This window comes from Palaemon carinicauda, chromosome 13 (assembly GCF_036898095.1).
Source record: "Palaemon carinicauda isolate YSFRI2023 chromosome 13, ASM3689809v2, whole genome shotgun sequence".
In the NCBI taxonomy this organism is placed as follows: Eukaryota; Metazoa; Arthropoda; class Malacostraca; order Decapoda; family Palaemonidae; genus Palaemon; species Palaemon carinicauda.
In genome coordinates this window covers 138248715-138271200 of record NC_090737.1, presented here as the reverse complement: position 1 = coordinate 138271200, position 22486 = coordinate 138248715, and the positions used below count along the sequence as shown (strand labels likewise).

The 22486-nt window shown below is 35.9% G+C and overlaps 3 protein-coding genes across 7 annotated transcripts in view; 1 reads left to right on the top strand and 2 right to left on the bottom strand.

Moving 5' to 3' along the window:
- Positions 1–7598, bottom strand: part of LOC137652515 (ribitol-5-phosphate xylosyltransferase 1-like) — a 45456-nt gene extending 37858 nt beyond the window's left edge. For 2 of the 3 annotated variants that reach the window (XR_011046328.1, XM_068385966.1), the window contains exons 1-4: positions 7408–7598; positions 4677–4878; positions 1670–1770; positions 691–856 (exon numbers count right to left, since the gene is read on the bottom strand). Coding sequence is in view for 2 of the 3 variants with exons in the window: in XM_068385966.1 (XP_068242067.1) it covers positions 691–856; positions 1670–1770; positions 4677–4878; positions 7408–7506 (568 nt within the window). In the remaining variant the exon portion in view is untranslated. Of the gene's footprint in view, positions 1–690; positions 857–1669; positions 1771–4676; positions 4879–7078; positions 7144–7407 lie in introns of those variants that run through there. The other variant, XM_068385967.1, reaches the window with a different exon arrangement.
- A 3277-nt stretch (positions 7599–10875) lies between these two features.
- On the top strand, positions 10876–19486 carry mRpL30 (mitochondrial ribosomal protein L30). Of its 2 annotated transcripts, XM_068385965.1 has the most exons (6): positions 10877–10914; positions 13014–13219; positions 14058–14181; positions 14979–15119; positions 18339–18497; positions 18529–19486. In XM_068385965.1, the coding sequence occupies exons 2-5, from the start codon at positions 13014–13016 to the stop codon at positions 18492–18494; spliced, it is 627 nt and encodes a 208-aa protein (XP_068242066.1). In that variant the 5' UTR covers positions 10877–10914; the 3' UTR covers positions 18495–18497; positions 18529–19486. The 2 variants fall into 2 exon arrangements, with proteins under 2 accessions (XP_068242065.1, XP_068242066.1); XM_068385964.1 differs by having other exon boundaries at positions 10876–10914; positions 18339–19486.
- The window catches only part of LOC137652512 (carbohydrate sulfotransferase 11-like), an 88832-nt gene continuing 85409 nt past the window's right edge, over positions 19064–22486 (bottom strand). For both annotated transcript variants that reach the window (XM_068385959.1, XM_068385960.1), the window contains exon 7: positions 19064–21846. In XM_068385959.1, the coding sequence (XP_068242060.1) occupies positions 21147–21846 (700 nt within the window). In that variant the 3' untranslated portion in view covers positions 19064–21146. The remainder of the gene's footprint in view (positions 21847–22486) is intronic.

The window sequence follows — 22486 nt, the reverse complement described above, 5'->3', positions numbered from 1 at the left end:
TTGAATAGGAAAAGGACAGTATGTAATCTTAATTGTATAGGTTTTTAACATGCTTCATGTATTTTTTGTCATCAGAAAATTAGTAAATCAACTGCAATATGCTGAAAGCAACCATCTTGCACGAGGATCCTTCCAAACAATGTTTACGCTTAAATCAGTTTGGCCGTTGTCCTGGTAACTGACGTCATGACTTCGGCTCCCTATTGGGCAGGTCTTGGCGTAAAGGTTTAAACGCCGCTCATGAATGGCAGAGACAAGGGACAGTGACATTGCCCTAGCAAGAAGGACCCTGCCCTAGAGACTGACCATATATATATATATATATGATCAGCACCCAAGCCCCATCTCCACTCAAGCTAGGACCAAGGAGGGACAGGCAATGGCTGCTGATGATCCGCAGATAGACCAATATTCTCCCCCAAACCCCCATCCTTAGCTCACAATGATGGTAAGGTTGCAGTGACCAAAGAAACTAACTAGTTTGAGCGGGACTCGAACCCAGTCTAGTGTTCACCAGTCAAGCAAGTTACCACAACGGTCACCACAGCTGTCTGTTATCGACTATATACGAATAAGCAGTTTCTAATTTTTCTTGCATACGTATTCCTTCTTAAACAACACATGCAAGGATAATTCAACACAATGTTGGGTAATCTAACACTTGAAGATATTACACTTTCAACCACTCACCTGATCTGTACCTCAGGACAAATGCTGGCATTGAAAGCTCCCCAATTGTTGCTCCTGGAATCAGCTCATCCAAACTCTCTTCACCTTCAAGAATGTGCTGCCATAAGTAAGTCCCTATGGCTGCTTTACTCCACATCTCTACAACAGGAAGCGTTACAGCAACACCCTGGAAGTGTAGTTATAACTTCTGAAAATCATTATAGGAAATAGGGGGCAGCCACTTTAACCATATTTTCATAATCTCCTCCTACATCTATTAACGCAAAGGGCCTCGGTTAGATTCTGCCAGTCGTCTCTATCTTTAGCTTTTAATTTAATACTTCTACATTCATCATCTCCTGCTTTGTGCTTCATAGTCCTCAGCCCTTTAGACCTGGGTCTTCCAACTCTTCTAGTGCCTTGTGGAGTGCAGTTGAACATTTGGTGAAATCTCTCTTGAGGAGTTCAAAGAGCATGCCCAAACCATCTCCATCTACCAGTCATCCTGATCTCATCCCCATATGGCACTCGAGTAATAGCTTATAGTTTAATTTATAATCCTGTCCTGCCATTTAACACCCAATATCCTTCTCAAAACTTTGCTCTCAAATCTACTAAATCTATTGCAGATTTTCATTGTCATTGTCTTTTTTGTTTGTATGATTTTCATACATCCATATCTTTCTCCCATTTTACTCAAATATAGATAAAATAAATATCATATAGCTGGTAAAGTGACTGATGCTGTAATCAAATGAAACTAATTTTCCCATATCCATAGTATCTGGATGACACAGCCTCTACTAAACACATCCAGCTAACAATCTTCTGATATTAAAGCCTCGTGTCCTTCACAGATATTTCACATCCAAAATAAAGTTTACCAAGAATGCATTTTAACAATATCCTAGTGGTTTGGTTAATCTACCTTACAACACATTAATATACAGCAGTGTAATAGCCAAGAAACTATTTTAACATATCCAAAAACTTTACTTACCCCATTTGAGCCTCCTTCATCCCACTTTACTTCTAATCTGTTTGGCTTTACCTCATGTTGTGATAATACAATCGCCGCTTCATTTTCGCCAATGTCAAAATCTGCAAAACCAAGATATAATGCAGTGTCTTGTACCTACAAAATCATAATCAATTTTAATCTATCTTTTGATTTTTATAGTTCATCTGGCCACGGAAATTATCATCATCATCATCTCCTTCTGTGCCTGTTGATGCAAAGGGCCTCTCGGATATTATGAAATTGTCTTTTACTCCAGACTGGCATGAGGTCCAACTCCCCGTAGGGAACCAGAACAGAATCAGAAACTTATATTCAAAATTAAGAACCCTGACCTCGCCTAGTACAAATAAAAAAAAATGAAAAAAAAGTGAGTTATCTCATGGACCAAAAGCTGAAGACCTCATTACGCATACTATAAAGTGTCTCAGAATTACGGTCCCCATTACGGAGAAACGTTTTGTTGAAGACCAACCTCAAGCTTATGAATCCTGACTTTGATGGTTGCATCATATTGCATTACCTAAGAAAATCCTAGTCACCAATGTGGTCCTTTACAAGAGTACTTAACATTCTTCCAGACATCACTAAAATGTTCCCAGTGTCTTTGTGGGACGTCAGGCTAATTATGTTGGATGTAAGAACTAACTTTTTAAAATATTGCTCTCATATAGGGGACTTACTGTACTTCAAATCACAGAATTAAGTTTTACACACCAACAAAGAACATTTCAGATAGAGTTAAAATACCGCTACGAGATTCTTGAAAATTTAGAAGACCAAAACAGTAATGAAACTGATCTTGAAAACTTGAATAATAACATCATTATCCCCCTGAAAGAAGTAGCAAAGAAGTTCCAGGACACAAAACCCTCTGACAACAGCAAATTCTCGGAAAACACAAAGAACCTCATGAAAAAACGGAGAAATCTCCAGCCCCCATCAACAGTGCGGGAGAAACAAAGAACCTAATTTAGGTCAAATCGCAAGAGTACAACCTATCTTCTACCAATTCAATAAAAACAAACAATGATCAATCAACAAAAATGGTACCATACTCTTTCAGCTCGTTAATTCAAATATTTCTAAATCACGAAATACCACACTGTTCTTAACAAGTTGTTACCAAGCCAGTGACAGGACACTTAGGCGAAGAATGGCTTCGTGAAAAAATGATAAATATAGAAACCTGGTGGCGAGTAGCTATAAACACTTTATGCATGCATGCCTTAAATAAGAGAAAAGTCGTTTCCCAATTTCCTATCACCAAGCAAATAGCAATATGAATATTGGGAAAGAATCATTGAAATAATTACCAATGTGAGCTGGTTGCTATACTATGTAAAGCTTCAAGTTCACATATTTTTCTCTATTAAATACCAAACTGTGGCATCATCCATTTATTTGTACTGGATGCTGGATGCTGTGCATTCACAGTTTACTTCAGACTCTAGACATTCACAAATCCTCATCAAGTACTAGGATATTTTCTATGGCCGAACATTTAACTCTAGATGTCTGTCTTCTTTCCGATCTGACCACTTAGTTCTATAATACAACCAGTCTTATTGTACAGCATGTAGTTCTATAGTACAACCAGTCTTACTGTAGTTCCAAAACCAGTCTTATTCCCAACTAATATTATATTGCAAAACATGAAAATGATGATAAATATTTGTGCCAAAGTAAATATGACTTGATACAAATAACACATTCCTAATAAACATTCAACTAGGTTAATCAACCCGAAGAAAATCTACAAAGCTACAATACCGAATTACTTGTATAATTTATCATATAAAAATATTCTTTGTGAATGGGAGGGTTTAAAAAAAGGATACAAATCTTAACCCTTTTACCCCCAAGCTATTTGGAACTTTCCAACCCTTAACCCCCAGGCGTTTCTTTTTCAAGCACATTTTGCAATATATATTTTTTTAAATTGCTCCAACAGCCTTAATTTTCATCATAGAGAGGTCAGGTTGGTCTCATTATTTTGGAAAATGCCTGAAGTTTCTCATAAAGTGATCAAAAATATGCAAAAAAAATTTAAATAGCAGTTTTTGCAAGGACGTACCGGTACGTCCATGGGGGTATAGGGATGAGTTTTGTGAAACGTACCAGTACGTCCATTGGGGGTAAAGGGATGAGTTTTGTGAAACGTACCAGTACGTCCATTGGGGGTAAAGGGATGTCCATTGGGGGTAAAGGGATAAGTTTAGTGAAACATACCGGTGCGTCCATGGGGGTAAAGGGATGAGTTTTGTGAAACGTACCAGTACGTCCATGGGGGTAAAGGGATGAGTTTTGTGAAACGTACCAGTACGTCCATGGGGGTAAAGGGATGAGTTTTGTGAAACGTACCAGTACGTCCATTGGGGGTAAAGGGATGAGTTTTGTGAAACGTACCAGTACGTCCATTGGGGGTAAAGGGATGAGTTTTGTGAAACGTACCAGTACGTCCATTGGGGGTAAAGGGATGTCCATTGGGGGTAAAGGGATAAGTTTAGTGAAACATACCGGTGCGTCCATGGGGGTAAAGGGATGAGTTTTGTGAAACGTACCAGTACGTCCATGGGGGTAAAGGGATGAGTTTTGTGAAACGTACCAGTACGTCCATGGGGGTAAAGGGATGAGTTTTGTGAAACGTACCAGTACGTCCATTGGGGGTAAAGGGATGAGCTTTGTGAAACATACCAGTACGTCCATGGGGGTAAAGGGATGAGTTTTGTGAAACGTACCAGTACGTCCATTGGGGGTAAAGGGATGAGTTTTGTGAAACGTACCAGTACGTCCATTGGGGGTAAAGGGATGAGTTTTGTGAAACGTACCAGTACGTCCATTGGGGGTAAAGGGATGAATTTTGTGAAACGTACCAGTATGTCCATGGGGGTAAAGGGATGAGTTTTGTGAAACGTACCAGTACGTCCATTGGGGGTAAAGGGGTTAATAAGCTAAACAAGAAGACCATTGCTGATTCAATACATACCAATGACTTGACCCTCCTGCACTTTGATTTTCTGCTTCCCAGTTGACGTCTTGGCCTTGATCTCTGGTAAACTTTCGATGCCTCTCACAGATGAAAAGGCCGAGTTGAAGATGCAAATAGCCAAAAAGCCCGTAATGATTACTTGAATGAAACAAACACCGACGAGGACTCGACGCAAAATGTAGTAAGGGCCCTTGGTCATCTGATGGAATAAAAACAAAATAATTAAGGACATAAAAAGAATGACTTATTAAAGAGAGAACATAAATTATGATATTCATAGTCTTATTAAAGCATTTCTGTAAAATTTACAGCATGTTTGTGATCTGAAAATATTTTAAACATAATTCTCAAATCTTTTTTGAGCCATTTTCATTGGATTATCATAATAAAGTGTAACTTGTAAATTTCTTGTAATATACATCAGGGGAACCCCACTCTCAACAGGACCTCCACAGTCATTTTATCATATTCGTTCGAAAGCATTCAACATTTCATACCGTATATTGCTCGTTTATTGTCCAATCCACACTATTATTATTATTACTTGCCAAGCTACAACTCTAATTGGAAAAGCAGAATGCTATAAGCCCAGGAGCTCCAACAGGGAAAACAGCTCAGTGAGGAAAGGAAAAAAAAATTTTTAAGAAGAGCAACGAGATTATAATAAATATCTCCTATATAAACTATAAATACTTTAACAAAAAGAGAGGAAGAGAAATGACATAGAATAATGTGCCCTAGTGTACCCTCAAGCAAGAGAACTCCAACCCAAGACAGTGGAAGACCATGGTACAAAGGCTATGGCACAATTCAAGATTAGAGAACAATGGTTTGATTTTGGAGTGTCCTTCTCCTAGAAGAGCTTCTTACCATAGCTAAAGTCTCTCTTCTACCCTTAAAAGCACTTAAGAGAACAAAAAACTTTTCAGTTTCTTCTTAAAAGTGTTAGTATCTTCAGCCTTATTGGGAGCTTATTGTATAGTCTTGGGGCCAGTAAATCTTTACCTATGTGCTGTCACTTATAATATTCAACCCTTCTGTTTTCAGTGTAGTTTTTTATCAGAAAATGTTTTTAGTTATAATGTTTTACAACATAGTTATTTTCTTCTCTTGTTTTTATCACTATTTGTATATCTAATTTGGGTATTCTCCCTTAATACAGCCTAGAATGAAATGTTCTTACTCAGTGGGGGCTAACGGAACATATTTCGCTATGTGCTTTAGCCTCGTGGGCTAGTATTTTGCTGTTATTTTAATGACCTAATTAATCACTTTGTTCAAACTGGTTTTTGTTCGGCTTTGGATCACTTTGCTCCTTATACTATATATCATTACAGTACTTCACCGGTACTCTGTTCTGGAAAGCGGTACAAAATAAATCCCATTTCTATCATAGTACTGTACTTGAAAACATTGTGTAACTGTTTGAATAAAACTATTTTGGTGCTACTATAGTGTGATTCCTACCATCAGGATTCTACTATAGTGTGATTCCTACCTTATTTTTGGGGTATGAGGCAATTCCTACCAAAAGGACGATAGATAAAACAATTCTTGACACTATTTTAATCTATTCTATTCTATAAAACATTCTGAAAAATCCATAAAATGTACTTTAGGTTAGGTTAGGTTAGGTAAAATGGTAATTTTGTTTACACTTTTTGCTTATTTAGTTGGTTAGGTACCACTTAATTGAGGTGTTACTCTTGTAAAAACACCTTGGAAGGGGAATATTACATTATTTGGTTGTTTGCATGGTAGGAATCACTCTATAGTAGATTTGAATCCCCATATTGAGGTAGGAACAGAAAATGAGGGTAGGAATCACGCTATAGTATCATGAACTATTTTATAAAGAAACTTGACAAAGCGGCTAATTTTTGCTTCACGCTCCACCCTCTGTTCGAATATAGACTTGGTAGCCATTTCCCACATCAATCACACATTTCTACCTTATCCGTCATTGTTAAATGGATAAATAGAATAAGAGTTGGCTCCTTAAATCTGTTCGAAAAAGTTACTAAGTACAAAAGTACCACCAATCAAGCACTGTCAAAGGACTCACAGAATAAGGTTCTCCACATAACCTAACCTACCGTAGGAGCCGAATCCTTAAATACTTACCAACAGGGGGTTACAGGGTTACAGCCCACAAGCGACCCATTTTTACACTACTTTATTCGTAACTTACCCTGTCCCAACTAAAACTAAATTCATCCATCAAAATATTTTGATAAACACAAGACCAGATTTATCAAACTCGTTAACAGGATAACTGAAAACTTAAAGACCTATTTGGTAATAGGATCTTGAAAATATCTACTGTACAATAAGTCATCCTATCCAATTAAAAGCATGGAATAGTTTTCAAATAAATAGAGATATACAAGAATTCGTACCTTCAAAAGTCACTCAATTAAACTACTTAACAATCGAGAACGACCAGCAGTTGTTTACAAGTTCAGGTTGCCAGTTTGGCCTTTTTTCCGGCCAAAAAAAAACTCAAATTTGACCTTTTGTATTTAAATAGGTTGGCCTTTAGTAATATGAAAAAAGCCGGCCCTTAAATACTATATTTTTGACCGTTTTCTATTAATGGGTTGACCTTTTAAAGCCTCTGTTGATTAGAAATTGACCTTTTCTCATTTGCAATACCTGGCAACCCAAATTACAACTTCCATCTAAATGTAAACAAACATTGACATATAGATTTTCCCTGTTTACTTACATCATTCACGAAAGAAGGGCTCAGTGAACGTTTCCTTTTGCCTGTCATTTTATTTGGGGATTTCGATTTCGAAGGCTGTGGTTGGGATCGTCTCTGCATTGGCCTTTAAATAAGGGAATGTTCCTTTAAATTCCCCACCTTCGAAGTATCGACGACCCGCCCGAAGAAGAATTTCGTCTGCTTCTGCTATGCGACAGAAGTGGCGGCGTTCGATTTAAAATACTTCTGCTGGATATTATTATTATTATTATTATTATTATTATTTGCTAAGCTACAACCCTAGCTGGAAAAGCAAAATGCTATAAGCCCAGGGGCCCCAACAGGGAAAATAGCCCAGTAAGGAAAGGAAAGAAGGAAAAATAAAATATTTTAAGAAGAGTAACATTAAAATAAATAAATAAATAGCTGGTTCTCTTTGTCTATTTTGAGGATAATTTGTCCTAATAATTATTTAAATTATAAAATATTAAATTTAAATACTGACCATGCATAAAAAATTTATATAATACTTTGTTAATGCATCTGAAATGGGTGGACAGAAAAATACTTAGACTGGATAGCTGGTTCGCATTGTCTATTTTGAGGTTAATTTGTCCTCATCATTATTAATAATATGAAAAATTAAATTTAAATATTGAAAATGCATAAAAAAATTTATATGATACTTTGTTAATGCGTCTGAAATGCGTGGACAGTAGGGGTGTTCGATTTAAAATACTTCTGATGGATACCTGGTTCTAACTGTCTATTTTGAGGATAATTTGTCCTAATAATTATTTAAAATATAAAATATTAAAATTAAATACTGACCATGCATAAAAAATTTATATAATACTTCGTTAATGCATCTAAAATGCGACAGAAGTGGGGGCGTTCGATTTAAAATACTTCTGCTGGATAGCTGGTTCTCTTTGTCTATTTTGAGGATAATTTGTCCTCATTATTATTAATAATATAAAAGATTTAATTTAAATATCAACCATGCATAAATAATTCAAATAATACTTTGTTAATGCATCTAAAATGGGTAGACATTAGTAGGGGTGTTCACTTTAAAATAATTCTGATGGATAGCTGGTTCTCATTGTCTATTTTGAGGATAATTTGTCCTCATCATTAATAATAATATAAAAAAATAAATTCAAATATTTACCATGCATATAAATTTTAAATAGTACTTTGTTAATGCATCTAAAATGGGTAGACATTAGTAGGGGCGTTCACTTTAAAATACTTAGACTGGATAGCTGGTTCTCATTGTCTTGAGGATAATTTGTCCTTATCATTATTAATAATATAAGAAATTAAATTTAAATATAGACCATGCATAAAAAATTTATATAATACTTTCTTAATGCATCTAAAATGGGTGGACAGAAGTAGAGGCGTTCACTTTAAAATACTTCTGATGGATAGCTGCTCTCATTGTCTATTTTGAGGATAATTTGTCCTAATCATTATTAATAACATAAGAAATTTAATTTAGATATCAACCATGCATAAATAATTTAAATAATACTTTGTTAATGCATCTAAAACGGGTGGACAGAAGTAGGGGCGTTCACTTTAAAATACTTCTGCTAGATAGCTGGCTCTCATTGTCTATTTTGAGGATAATTTGTCCTAATAATTATTAATAATAAAAAAATAAAATTTAAATATTAACCATGCATAAAGAATTTAAATAATACTTTATCAATGCATCTGAAATGGGTGGTTAATTCAAGCAATATGAGACCCAATATATATTTCAATTATAATCAATTTCACATCTTCATTTTTAATTTCACCATGATTAAAATATATTTATATAATCAGTGAATACTTAAAACTGAGCAAAATTTTAAAATACCTGTTTCTGATTTAATTGTTTGACGTCTACCTTGGCGCATGGCCCATGGGTGCGTCAAGGATGTGTTCTTTATATTCATATCCATAGGCCTATATAATAAATTGATTTAATAAAAAAAAAAGGCAGGAAATTTTTACAAAATCAGAATGATAAATGTTATTATTATTATTTTTTTTTTTTTGGAGAAGGTTGATCATCTTAACAAAAGCTCTAATTTTTTTCTAATTTTTACAATTCAGTTGACTTCTAAATTATTGAAATTGCAGTATCATTTTACCTACAATTCTTTTTTATTTAGTTCATTTGTGATAGATTATTAGTTTTTTTATCGTATAGAATAGTATGATAATATATGAAACTACAACATATTGGTATTTTGGCCATTACAATCTAATTTTAGATAATTTGCAATATTTCTCCCAACTTCCCAGTGTAAAGCTAATCCTAAAACTTATAATAACATATAATATATTGAACATCAGAACAATTCATATTAACTTAATATAAATAAAATATCTGGCATTCGTAATAAACACATAAGAAAATAGATCAGTTTCACATGCTGTATAGTAAGAATAAAGCTTTTAAAATGTAACACAACTATGCACACACACACACACACACACACACACACACACACACACACACACACACACACGCACACACACACTTATAAGGACAAGTTTCCTTACATACCCTGAAAAAATATAATTTGAAAAACTTTAATTTCTCTCCAAGAAATGTTTTAGTCCATATTGCATTTACATAATTGAAAAGAGACATTCACTACAAGTTTCATATTACTTAATATGGCCCCCATAATATATACAAGAAGCCTGATAAACATAGACACTACTTATTAACACAATTAATAGCCTTACCTAATTATCTTTAGGCCTACCCAAACATACTAGAGCTAAGCGCAATGAATACATCAAAAGGGAACTTAAAACAAAGTTTATTATGCAATGAAATTAATTAAAAAGTGGTCTAGTTTTTAATGTCTTCCCGTAATAAGATTATATTCGGTTTTATGCAATAAATGGCAGGATATCTATCTAAAAAGAATGCTACATAAGAAATAAGAATTAAGGCCTTATTAAAAGTTTTATAACACACAACAGAGCCACTACTAAATACAGTACTGTTACCTCTATTATTATTATTATTATTATTATTATTATTATTATTATTATTATTATTATTATCATCATCATCTAAGCTACATCCCTAATTGGATAAGCAAGACTCTATAAGCCCAAGGGCTCCAGTAAAGATAAATAGCCCAGTGAAGAAAGGAAATAAGGAAAGAAATAAATGATGATGATACTGTATATCTCGTCTCTCTCCTCTTTACAATATAATTTTCTATTTATTGTAAGAATTATATAAAAGAATAAAAGCAATTTTATACCTGATGTACAGTTGAAGACAAAATATAAATAAATCTTAAAATACATCGCAAAATTAGTAGTCTATTTTTTAGTTATATTTAATTTTATGGCAAAAAAGGGCCATTTATCTTCTTAAAGACAAAATAATATAAAATATAAACTCAAATCTTAAAATACATCGCAAAATTCTGAGAGCCGTTGCAAAGGTTAGGCTTCAACCCTTGAGCCTGAGTGGACCTCATCTTCGGTATTATTATTATAGTAAGTTTATTTTTAAGTTATTTTTAATTATATTGTGAAAAAAAATGGCTATATAACTTACCCAATCTACTGTTCTGTAGGTATATATATTAAGGTGAACTTTAACCGTACCTTAAATAAGCTTAAATAAGGAAATTAGTTACTAGCAGGTGCCCACCCCTAATACTGTACTATCTCACCCTAAGTAGTTAACCCTCAATGACTGTTAATTACACCACAAATATACAAATAGGTGGTTTGAATAACATGATTATTATGGTAAATACATATTGTCTTTCCTTTAAATACATTATCTTTCATTATTATATGCTTAAACCTTCGTGTCCGCCGATCTACAAATTTTCTAAGGTAGTTTGTAGAACGGCGAATAAGCATTTCATATTACGCCAGTTTTATTTGACTTTGATAAATGATATTGAATTTCTATATTTATATGCCTAAAATGACCTCTATTTTCAACAAATGCTCTTTAAAATTAAGCCTGTGTTGGATATTGAATTTCTTTTCGGGGGTCTTTGTACAACGACGGACAGGACCTCCTGCGTACATAGAAAACTACTTATCCTAACCTACAAGCTGTATCCTTACTTACTTAGGAGCCTTTGTATATCAGCTGCCAGTTCCTCACGCAGATTAAAAATGGACATCAACTAACCCGAACTTTCCCCCCCTAACCTAACCTACAAGTCGTGTCCTTACCTACTTAGCTAACGACCCCCTTACACTGCCGTATTCTAAGTTAGATATAATAATACATACAGGTGGCTGCTATCATACATACACCCCCATATGCCTAAACTCTCTTCCATTTCCAACAAATGCTCCTTAAAATTAAGCCTGTGTTGGATGTTGAATTTCTTTTCGGAGCCTTTGTATAACGATGGACAGGAGCTCCTGCATATGTAGAACACTACCTAACCTAACTTGCAAGCTGTGTCCTTACTTATCTAATGGGAGTGGCTAATGCCCCTACGCGACCCTCCCTTAAACTGCCGTATTCTTAGCGATAAGCTTGAAAATATGGGAGATATGGGGTATTGCCGTCATCATGCACACGCACCAATTTAGTTACATAATATTGAACTTTGGTACATGTGTAGATCATTGGGTCGCCAGGTCTTTTGTTCGCTCCGCTCTCGCAAATAAACATCATCTCCTCCTGTGATTGATAGTAGTCAGTGTCAATCACTGCGCATCAGCCAATTGGTCAAGTATTTTGGGCAGACAAAATTTTGGTGGGTTAGGTGGGCTACAGTGGGTATGTATAGTCTAGTTTACATCTCTCTAGTTCTGTTTTCTCAAAAAAAGAAAAACAAAAAATGCGCCTCTAGTTCCACATTCTTGTTCTATAAGCAGTTCCTGTGTTTCTTGAAATACTCATTCCCGAGAGCAATAGAAGTCAGATATATTTGAAACGCACTATTGTGTTGGGGAATATTATTTAATGCTCTGAATCCACACTGGTATAGATTAAATTCGCCAGTGACACAAAGTATATCTATTTATGACTTCTACATTTGTAGTTGCTCTCGCATCTGTGAAGGTTAAAGAGAAAAATATCCTTTAAATCTTTTACGCAAAACAAATTAGTATATTAGTGCATATCTGATTTTGACATTTTATATCTTTAAAGAGCATTTTTTGGTGTTATCAGACTCTAAAGTGTCTTATAGCATCTTGCTTTTCCCACTAGGGTTGTAGCTTAGCTAGTGATAATAATAATAATATTAACCCTTTTACCCCCAAAGGACGTACTGGTACGTTTCACAAAACTCATCCCTTTACCCCCATGGACATACCGGTACGTCCTTGCAAAAAACTGCTATTTACAATTTTTTTTTTTGCATATTTTTTTTGAGAAACTTCAGGCATTTTCCAAGAGAATGAGACCAACCTGACCTCTCTCTGACGAAAATTAAGGCTGTTAGAGCAATTTAAAAAAAATATACAGCAAAATATGCTTGAAAAAAAATAATGCCTGGGGGTTAAGGGTTGGAAATTTCCAAATAAGCCAGGTCTTTTAACCCTTTTACCCCCAGTAAAAGGGTTAAAAGACCTGCTGCATATGTTTTATCAAAACTTTTAATTTATCGTTACAGATGTTACGCCAAGGGATTCTGAAAATGGCTCGGTTGACCCCGACCGCGAGCACTGCGGTGAGGTCCTGTTCAAGTAAGATATCTTGGTCAACTGGGGAAAAGAATGATCCAACTCCAGTTGATTGCCCTTTGGGAAATAAAGGGAAGTATCCCAAGAAGCTACCAGATGGAGGCGTCGAGTACTTCGGATTCAAATATTACCCAAGGTACTAGTTTGATACATACATAGAAGTTTTATTCCAGCTGTTACCAAGTTGTGGAATGATCTTCCTAATCGGGTAGTTGAATCAGTAGAACTTCAAAAGTTCAAACTTGCAGCAAATGCTTTTTTGTTGACCAGGCGGACATGATTCTTTTTATAGTTTATATATGACATATCTGTTTTTGAAGTTGTTAATAGTTTATACAGTACAGTATATGTCATATCTGTTTTGACGTTGTTACTTTTTTTTTTTTTAGATTGATTTATTGTTAAGTTATTCTCCATTTATTTATTTCCTTTCCTCACTGGGCTATTTTTCCCTGTTGGAGCCCCTGGGCTTATAGCACTTTGCTTTTCCAACTAGGGTTGTAGCTTGGACAGTAATAATAATAATAATAATAATAATACATATACCAAGGCACTTCCCCCAATTTTGGGGGGTTAGCCGACATCAACAAATGAAACGAAACAAAAAAGGGGACCTCTACTCTCTACGTTCCTCCCAGCCTAACAAGGGACTCTACAAGAGTTCAGCTGGTACTGCCAGGGTGCCACAGCCTACCCTCCCACATTATCCACCACAGATGAAGCTTCATAATGCTGAATCGCCTTAAAGGATGAATTTCTTTTTGAAGTTTCTTATTAGGAAGTATTTATAAACCTCCTTTTTTTTTCTTTTCGTTTGTTTGATGTCGGCTACCCCCCCCCCCCAAATTGGGGCAAGTGTACTCCATATTTTTAATAACAGATTTTATATGAATATTGATCAAACAGTGATCATTTTGGAACATTTGTTGTACAATACTAAGTTTGCAGGTCAGTGTATAATTCTGTCATTGCAGGAACTCGGACGAAGTTGATCCGCCCTACGAACCCTCACCACTCCACTTAGTAACTCGGGTCAGATCTCTGAAAGGCAAACCACACTGGGAAAAGGATATCATGAAGAAGTATGGCCTTGAAAGGGTATGTTCATGTCCTTTTTTTCAGGGGGTTGGTAACATTATATCGTATGTATTACTGTACTGTGCATAGCACTATGTACAGCATTATTGAATATATATACAGTATAAACTATTTTTTTTGAGAGAGGCAAGAGAGCGTGCTAGAAATAGGAATAAACGGCGAGTGATTGTGACGCAGTTCCGGTAGGCTCTGCTGCTTCCTCCGGTCGCCTTGGATGACCGCAGAGGTAGCAGCAGTAGGGGATTCGGCGTTATGAAGCTTCATCTGTGGTGGATAACGGGGGAGGGTGGGCTGTGGCACCCCAGCAGTATCAGCCGAACCCGGTTGAGTCCCTTGTCAGGCTGGGAGGAATGTAGAGAGGAGAGGTCCCCTTTTTTCATTTGTTTTGATGTTGGCTACCCACAAAATTGGGCTAAGTGCCTTGGTATATGTATGTATGTATGTATGTATAAACTTTAAATTATTTCGATGACACATCTGTGAGTCGTAAGGCTAATGTCTATGAAACCTTAGCTCTTTTACCTTAACATAAGAAAAATGAGAGAAGCGATTTAAACATAAGGGGAGCATAAAAAAATCAAGTTGCTTGTAATGCAAAAAATAAATATGTTGTGAATGCTGTTCTGTTGCTCCACTTTTATAATATTTTTGAGATTTGGTTTCATATATTTTATAGTTTAATACCAAATTTATTTGTCTGTTTTACAGTATTTACAGTATCTGTTGCAATATATCTAACATTTATCATATTACCATGCATTGTATCGTGATACTAATGTAAATTATATTCATTTCAGCCAAGTGCTTGTGCGATCATCAAAAACAATCCTGAAAATAACGCATATTTGTGGAAGGTGAAGCACCTCATTAAAATAGTTCCCATAAAATTACCGAAAGATTTACCTGAACAAGCGGATCCAAGATATTGCTTTTTGAAGGTAAGTCTTACCGTTGTTCTTTTGACTTTTAGTCTATAGAGCCTGCATCTATTGGAGACACTATAGTCAATTTCTTTTAATGAGGCACATTTGCAATGACTTGTAGCGGTGCCCTTTTAGCTCGGAAAGGTTTCCTGATCGCTGATTGGTTAGAATTATCTTGTCCAACCAATCAGTGATCAGGAACCTTTTCCGAGCTAAAAGGGCACCGCTGCGAGTCGGTGCAAATCTGCCTCGCTAAAAAAATTGATTATAGTTTTGTTCTAACATTATTTCTTTTGGTTGAATCTCTAATTTGCACAGAGATATGAATTACTTGCAATACTTTACCTTTAAAAATAGGACTTATTTTTGTCGATTGAAATATTTTTCAACACTGAATAGTTATTGCTCTTAATTATTTTTCTCTCAAGGGTTTAACTACTGCACTATAATTGTTCAGTGGCAATTTTCCTCTCGGTAAGGGTAGAAGAGACTTGAGCTTTGGTAAGCAGTTCTTCTAGGAGAAGGACGCTCCAAAATCAAACCATAGGAGAAGGACACTCCAAAATCAAAGCATTGTTCTCTAGTCTTGAGTAGTGCCATAACCTCTGTACCATGTTCTTCCTCTGTCTTGGGTTAGAGTTCTCTTGCTTGAGGGTACACTCGGACACACTATTCTATCTTATTTTTCTTTGTCTTGTTTTGTTAAAGTTTTTATAGCTTATATAATCAATATTTATTTTAATGTTACTCTTCTTAAAATATTTAATTTTTCCTTGTTTCCTTTCCTCACTGGTCTATTTTCCATGTTGGAGCCCCTTGGCTAATAGCATCCTGCTTTTCCAACTAGGGTTGTAGCTTAGCAAGTAATAATAATAATAAAAGTGTATAATTCAGAAATACTAGGAGGTAAATGGAGTAAAAAAAAAAAAAAAAAAGCCTAGAAAGGGTTGAGTAGTAGCTGTCATTGCAAGAGGGAGCCCTGGGCTAAGGATTCAGCTGCTCCCACCTTAGTTGCGTCGTATGTAAACAAACCAATTTTTTGTCACGTGGTTCGATCACACATAAAGTGTTTGCTCGTGTGTTTTCTATCCTATTTTTTATTATTTTGCCTGGTAGCTTACGCCGCTTTGATTTATGCTCGTACTATACAGGTGTCTAAATGTGTAAAACCCTTTTTTTGTTAGATATATACTGTCGGCAGGTTATTTTCATGCAAAACAGATCTGCTCTTGCTTGTGTACTGTTGAGATGAACCTAACGCCTTGTTCTATCAGTGCTCAGAATATGAGCTCTTGTTTCTTGAAGTTTTTACAGTTTATATGTGAAGGATCTAATTTAATGTTGTTACTGTTCTTGAAATAATTTATTTTATTTTCATTGTTTATTCTTCTCTTGTGGTGTATTTCTTTGTTTCCTTTCCTTACTAGGCTATTTTTCCCTGTTGGAGCCTTTGGGCTTATAGCATCTTGCTTTTCCAACTAAGGTTATAGCCTAGCTTGTAATAATAATAATAGTAATAATTTAGTAGAGGTTAGAACTAAAGGTTAGTAGGGTGCGTTTAGTTTTGGCTCTACTTTTAGTAATCAGACTTCCTTCCCTCGTTTCCTCTCTCCCATTCTTCAGGTTGAAATTCCTTACGTAGTTACTGTTCAGTTTGAAGTAAAAGAAGAGGAATAAGAGGAACTATATTCTTTAGATGATTTTAAAAGCGAGGTTTTACAAAATGTTTTGCCAATACTAGATTACTGGTTTGTTCCTACGCAACACAAACCCTCTGCTTTTAGTGGAAGTAGATTCTGGCGACAGCTGGTAACGGTTAATGAAGAATTATCCAGGTTCTGGCAACCGTCACCCAGTTTTACAGGTGATTCAAGGTCTGTAGTTTTGTGAAATTTTCTCCTAATATTTTATCTTTCACTCATTGGAGTGTGAGTGGACATGTGGACATGTCCACGACTGATGGATCGTCATTGTGGAACCTTCATGAGTAAGGATGAGGATGATCCTCATTTTGTGTCCGATGTACAGAGGGAATATGCACTTCAGATTCCCCTTGTGATGTGTGCAGGGGCTGGTCGCCCTTCCCTTCCAGTTGGCGAGATTTCATTGTAGAAGAGTCAAGTGTGATCGTTCTCTTATTTCGTCAAAGCAATCCGGAATTCCGATTACCAAAACTCGCCACTCCGGATCTTCTTCGGTTAACTATTTAGAAGGTAAACTGAGGAAGACCAGCAACCTTGGGTCTCTAGGGGAATCGTCCAAGGTGGTAAACTCGCCTGCTTCCCCGAGAGAAGCAGGGAGGTCTACGCTCAAACATGATATCCAATCTCCAGTTTTGGATATCCTGGACTTTGAGCACGCTCCAGTAAAAGCTCGTCGGATGAGAAGAGCCGTGGAGGCATTCTGTTGCATCATCACTCTTCAGTATTGACTCCTATGACAAGGACTGTGTCTTAGAGTTCTCTGCATACTCCTCTGGAAGTGAGGGAAGCGGTTTCTCGGGCTATAGCCCAGTTGATCGCCCCGCTTTGGCAAAACCAACGAAGAGCCCTCTTGTATCTCCCCGGCCTTCGGTTCCGAGAGATCTTATCACTAATCTTCCAGAAGTGTAAAGTGAAAGTGTGCCATCAGCAAAGAAAATGTGGACGTTATGGAAGTGAGGCTTTGTTTGTGGGTGTTAAGCCTACAGCCTTACGAGAGACCTTAAATTCACTCGTTAATATCTGATACAGTACTAATGTTTTGCAAAAACTTCTGTGCATATCTGACGAAAGAATGCCAAGTCCTTCAAATACTGTAACCACAGAACAGGCCATGAAATGAATCAAAGTCTAAAAATGTATCTGCTTCTGATCCTTATGTGATTTAAAATCTGAGAATGTACTTGCCTGGATGGATGACAGGTTTTGAAATGATTCCAAGATCATAATCTGCGATGGCAGGTAGAGTTCAGATGGTGCATTGAAGTTACTCTTAGTTTTTAGTATAGTAAGATTTACTGTACTATAGTATAGTATTTAGTACATAATTACTCTACTTTACTGATTAGTATAATTAGAAATTACTCTAGTGATTATTATACTAAAATTACTCTTAAAAGTTAATACTGTATACTGTACTAAAATTACTTTTGTAAATAAATACTGTTTACTAAAATTACTCTACTTCTAATGATTACTATATTACGTACCATACATTTCCGACTTCTGTTAATTTGTTGCATTCACATTTCAGGAAACGGGAGAGTTAATTTATAATCCTAATGTCACTGTAGATGAAGCCGACTTTGTGGAAGATGAGGAAATTGCCAGGACGAAAATATGCAAGACATTTATCGATGCACACACTCGTAAAAACTGGAATTATCCTTGGCAGATCAAGCTGTGCTAGAAAGGATCATTGGCAGATCAAGCTGTGCTAGAAATGATCAAAGTGGATTCTCCCCTGTTTCTTTTCTAAGTTGCTATGGTTTTTGTTTATTTTTTTTTAAGACTTTGAAATATATTTGGCATCATTCATTAACCCTTTTACCCCCAGGGTATTGGGAAATTTCCAACCCTTAACCCCCAGGGGTTATTTTTTTTCCAGCATATTTTGCAGTATATTTTTTAAAAATTGCTCTAACAGCCTTAATTTTTGTCATAGAGAGGTCAGGTTGGTCTCATTCTCTTGGAAAATGCCTGAGTTTTCTCAAAATATTATAAAAAATATGCAAAAAAAATTTTAAATAGCATTTTTTTGCAAGGACGTACCGGTACGTCCACGGGGGTAAAGGGATGAGTTTTGTGAAACGTACCAGTACGTCCTTTGGGGGTAAAAGGGTTAATGCTGTAAAATTATACACAGTAATTTTATACCAAGTAGATATGGAGTGAATTAATCTGTTCGTAGTTCAAGGATTGTTGATGAAAATATATGTACAAAGTGTATGAAGTAATAGGATAGAAAAAAATAAAATCTTTTAAATTAATCTTTGACATGTTCTTCACAGTAACATGTTGCCCACAGTTTTATTTAATCGATGGTTTTTTCCCACATTGATCACAAAACCTTCACAGAAGGTAAACTATGACATCACAGAATTATCGATACATTGTTATATTGAGCCAACAATTATATTCTATACAAAATAAGAAAATATTCACAGGACTACAGTGCATTGGTTAGCTGAAAGTTTCGTTTTCTCTTTTCCAAACTTAAGAGACTAGTGTACCCACATCTTTATAAATAGCTAACGTGCACAAATATCACATACGCATATCCTCTACATACATGTCTAAAGGGCCTTCCACACGAGGGACAAATGACGGGAAGATACTGTTACCAATTTGTTGTATGGGTAACGATCACGGGTGTAGATGACATCATAGAAAGGGAAATAACAGGCAAACCATCGAAGTGCCCATGCACAATGTTGAGGCACTGGATGGCTGCCTGACTATTGCCTGATACGACTCTAACTGCACTCTGCCCTCTGCCTGGCATCTGGCCCAAGTCATATGTTTCGCTACCTGTGCCTATGCCTTGGACTGTTTGATCTGGTAACTGTTTCAAAGCGAATGAATCACGGGCAAATCAGAGTGCCCGCCCTGGATTTACCCGTCGTGTGTAAGGCCCGTAAGAAGTTCAGAAATTCGTTGAAAAACATCTTGTAAACTTACTTGATACAAGTATACTAAATTCAACAAACAACTAGAAAATAAAACATTTGTAATGCAAAAGACCCCTTTACATTTCTTACATTTCTCACTACTGTTCAATCCAACAAAATAATCTAGTTCATTCTATTGTTAATGAACATTGCATGGATACAAACATTAGTTGTAATGAATGCAACCCTGTAAATTATCATTGATACATTTTCTTCGTAACTGTTTTCACTAGATGAAGTTTTCACTTTAAGCTCTGCAACCCACATCAGTTAACTTAAAGAAATACCTTCCCATTGTTTTAAAATATCTATTGTATACTAAATGGTATAGCTTGGAAAAAAATACTAATCAAGCGGAGTCGGAGGTAAATTAATAGGCTTTTTAGAATACAATTCTAAGTGCAAATAAATACAATTCTAGGTGCAAATTAATGTGATTTCATTAGTAACTACCGGATACTCTAATTTTAGGGCCCGAGCCATGTCGTTCCGATGGAAAGTTCCTATTGGTAGCTTTCTAAGGGATATTTCTCTACAGTGAATATTCCCAGAGAATTAACCTTTAGGTCTCCAGAATTCTAACTCCTGGCGCGAATATCCTTAAAATTTCTCTTAAGGATATCGCATATCAGGGGACGTATAGCTTGATACGACACATAGCAATCTTCACCCCGAATAATATACTCTTACTTTTTTGTATATAACAACAGATTCAATGTTTTTTTCAAATGATTTAAAGGTGTACTTTAAACTTCATCTTCATATACAAATAAAGTAATACAGACCCATAGCCATACTGTACTGTATTTCACTCTAGATACTATAAAAGCATGAACTCTTAACCTATGATATCACAGACTAAATAGTGCATGTAAGAGTCGCATGTAGGTTATACTAGCTGACCTAAATATGTTTAGAATCTATCTTTGTTTTAATAACTTCTTTGCTGTATAATTATATCATTTGTATGATACATAACAATAGAAGCACCAATTAAGTGAGAATGTAGGATTGGAAAAATATTGGTTTTATAATTAGTCTCCCAGGCTGGGAGGAACATAGAGAGGAGAGGTCCCCTTTTCTGTTTGATTTGTTTGATGTCGGCTACCCCCCAAAACTGGGGAAGTGCCTTGCTATATGTATGATAAATAGTCTAATGAGGTTTTTGCCATAAGATCTAAATTTTATATACCATTAAAATTTTGCAATTTCTCAGTTTCACGCATGGAAAGAAAGTTCGGTGTGAAAAGAAAATTGCGGCAATAGATAGATTCTCACTTTTCTATAGCTAGTAAAGATGACATTTTGATTATCGGCACACTTCATGCACAAAATTCTATGGCTGGTAATACTACATTACTCTACATAGTCGATACAGTGTTTAGTTGCTCTTATACCTCGTTACCTGTAATTTCCGCTTCTAATTTTACTTTCTCTGCAGTGTAACTTTCATAATAATTTTCCTCAGCATCTTCATCTAATTCATTTTCATCATAATATTCCTCCTCCTCCTCCTCCTCCTCTTCTTCTTCTTCGTCTTCCTCGTAGTATTCATCTTCCTCTTCTTCATCTTCACTGTAGAACTCATCTTCTTCACCATTAATGCTTAATGTTGCATTCCTCTTAGGTGCATTCATTAGGTTAAGGTACGGTTCAACTTCATACTCAAACATTAGAAAATCTGGTAGATATTTGTAATACAACTGCTTTATCTCGCTGGAAGTTAACTGCGAATAGTAGGACTTGATGACATCGGACGTCTTTTTCGACTGGTCGGTTTTATGCGACCACTCTATGTTAACCGTGCCGGCCAAACTTCGGTGGTAGAGGATAAATTCTGCATCTTTTGAAAGCGTCTCCATCTTGGCAATGACGTCGTACCTGATATGGCAGGGGGTACACAGGAGGAATATTGGTTTCCAGTGTTCGTCGTACTCTTCAACGTCGGTATCGAGGAGGTACTGGATAAATTCTCGGAAGGTTGGTTCCTTTCGTTCCTTGTGTTCGTTCGAACTGAATTCACCGCCGGAACTTGACTTTCTGTAAGCTTTAACGATTCGTTTACCGTATATAGCGTAGTAATATCCTCCCCTGAAAGGAAGGAAAGGCTTTGTGAGTTTATGCAGGGTGAATAGCATTATGTCCCTACATTTAATAACTAGCGATTGTTAATTTTTGCAATTTAGATTCATGTAGTTATGTACAAGCACTGATTTATACTTAATTTTCATAATCATATGATTGTTATTATTATCAAAAGGAGGAGATTAACCAGCCCAATGAGTCAAGCTCAGCTCTACAGAGCTGGTCCATGTGAATATTATAAAAACAATATACCACAGAAAGCAACAAATGTTATACACAACTCCCCAAGGCAAGGTTATATTAGTTCATATGTTAATGCGGATGCTGAATAATCAGCAAGAGAGAGAGAGAGAGAGAGAGAATCAAGTGAAAGGCATTATTGGTATAAACTATTCAATAGCAGAGAATTAAGGAAATCTTTCACGAATGAGAGAGAGAGTTCGCAAGTGAATGTTAAGTGATGCTAGTACGAGCACTACGGAGAGAGTGGAAGTTAAGGTCAGAGGTGGGTAAAAAATTTACATGAAGACTTCATGGGTGGCATATGAGTACTTAAGAGACCGTTTTCTGCACATCGCATGATAGTCTTGTTAGTGTTTTCCATGAAAAAATGCAACCACAGAGGGGAAATTTTTGCTCGCAAACT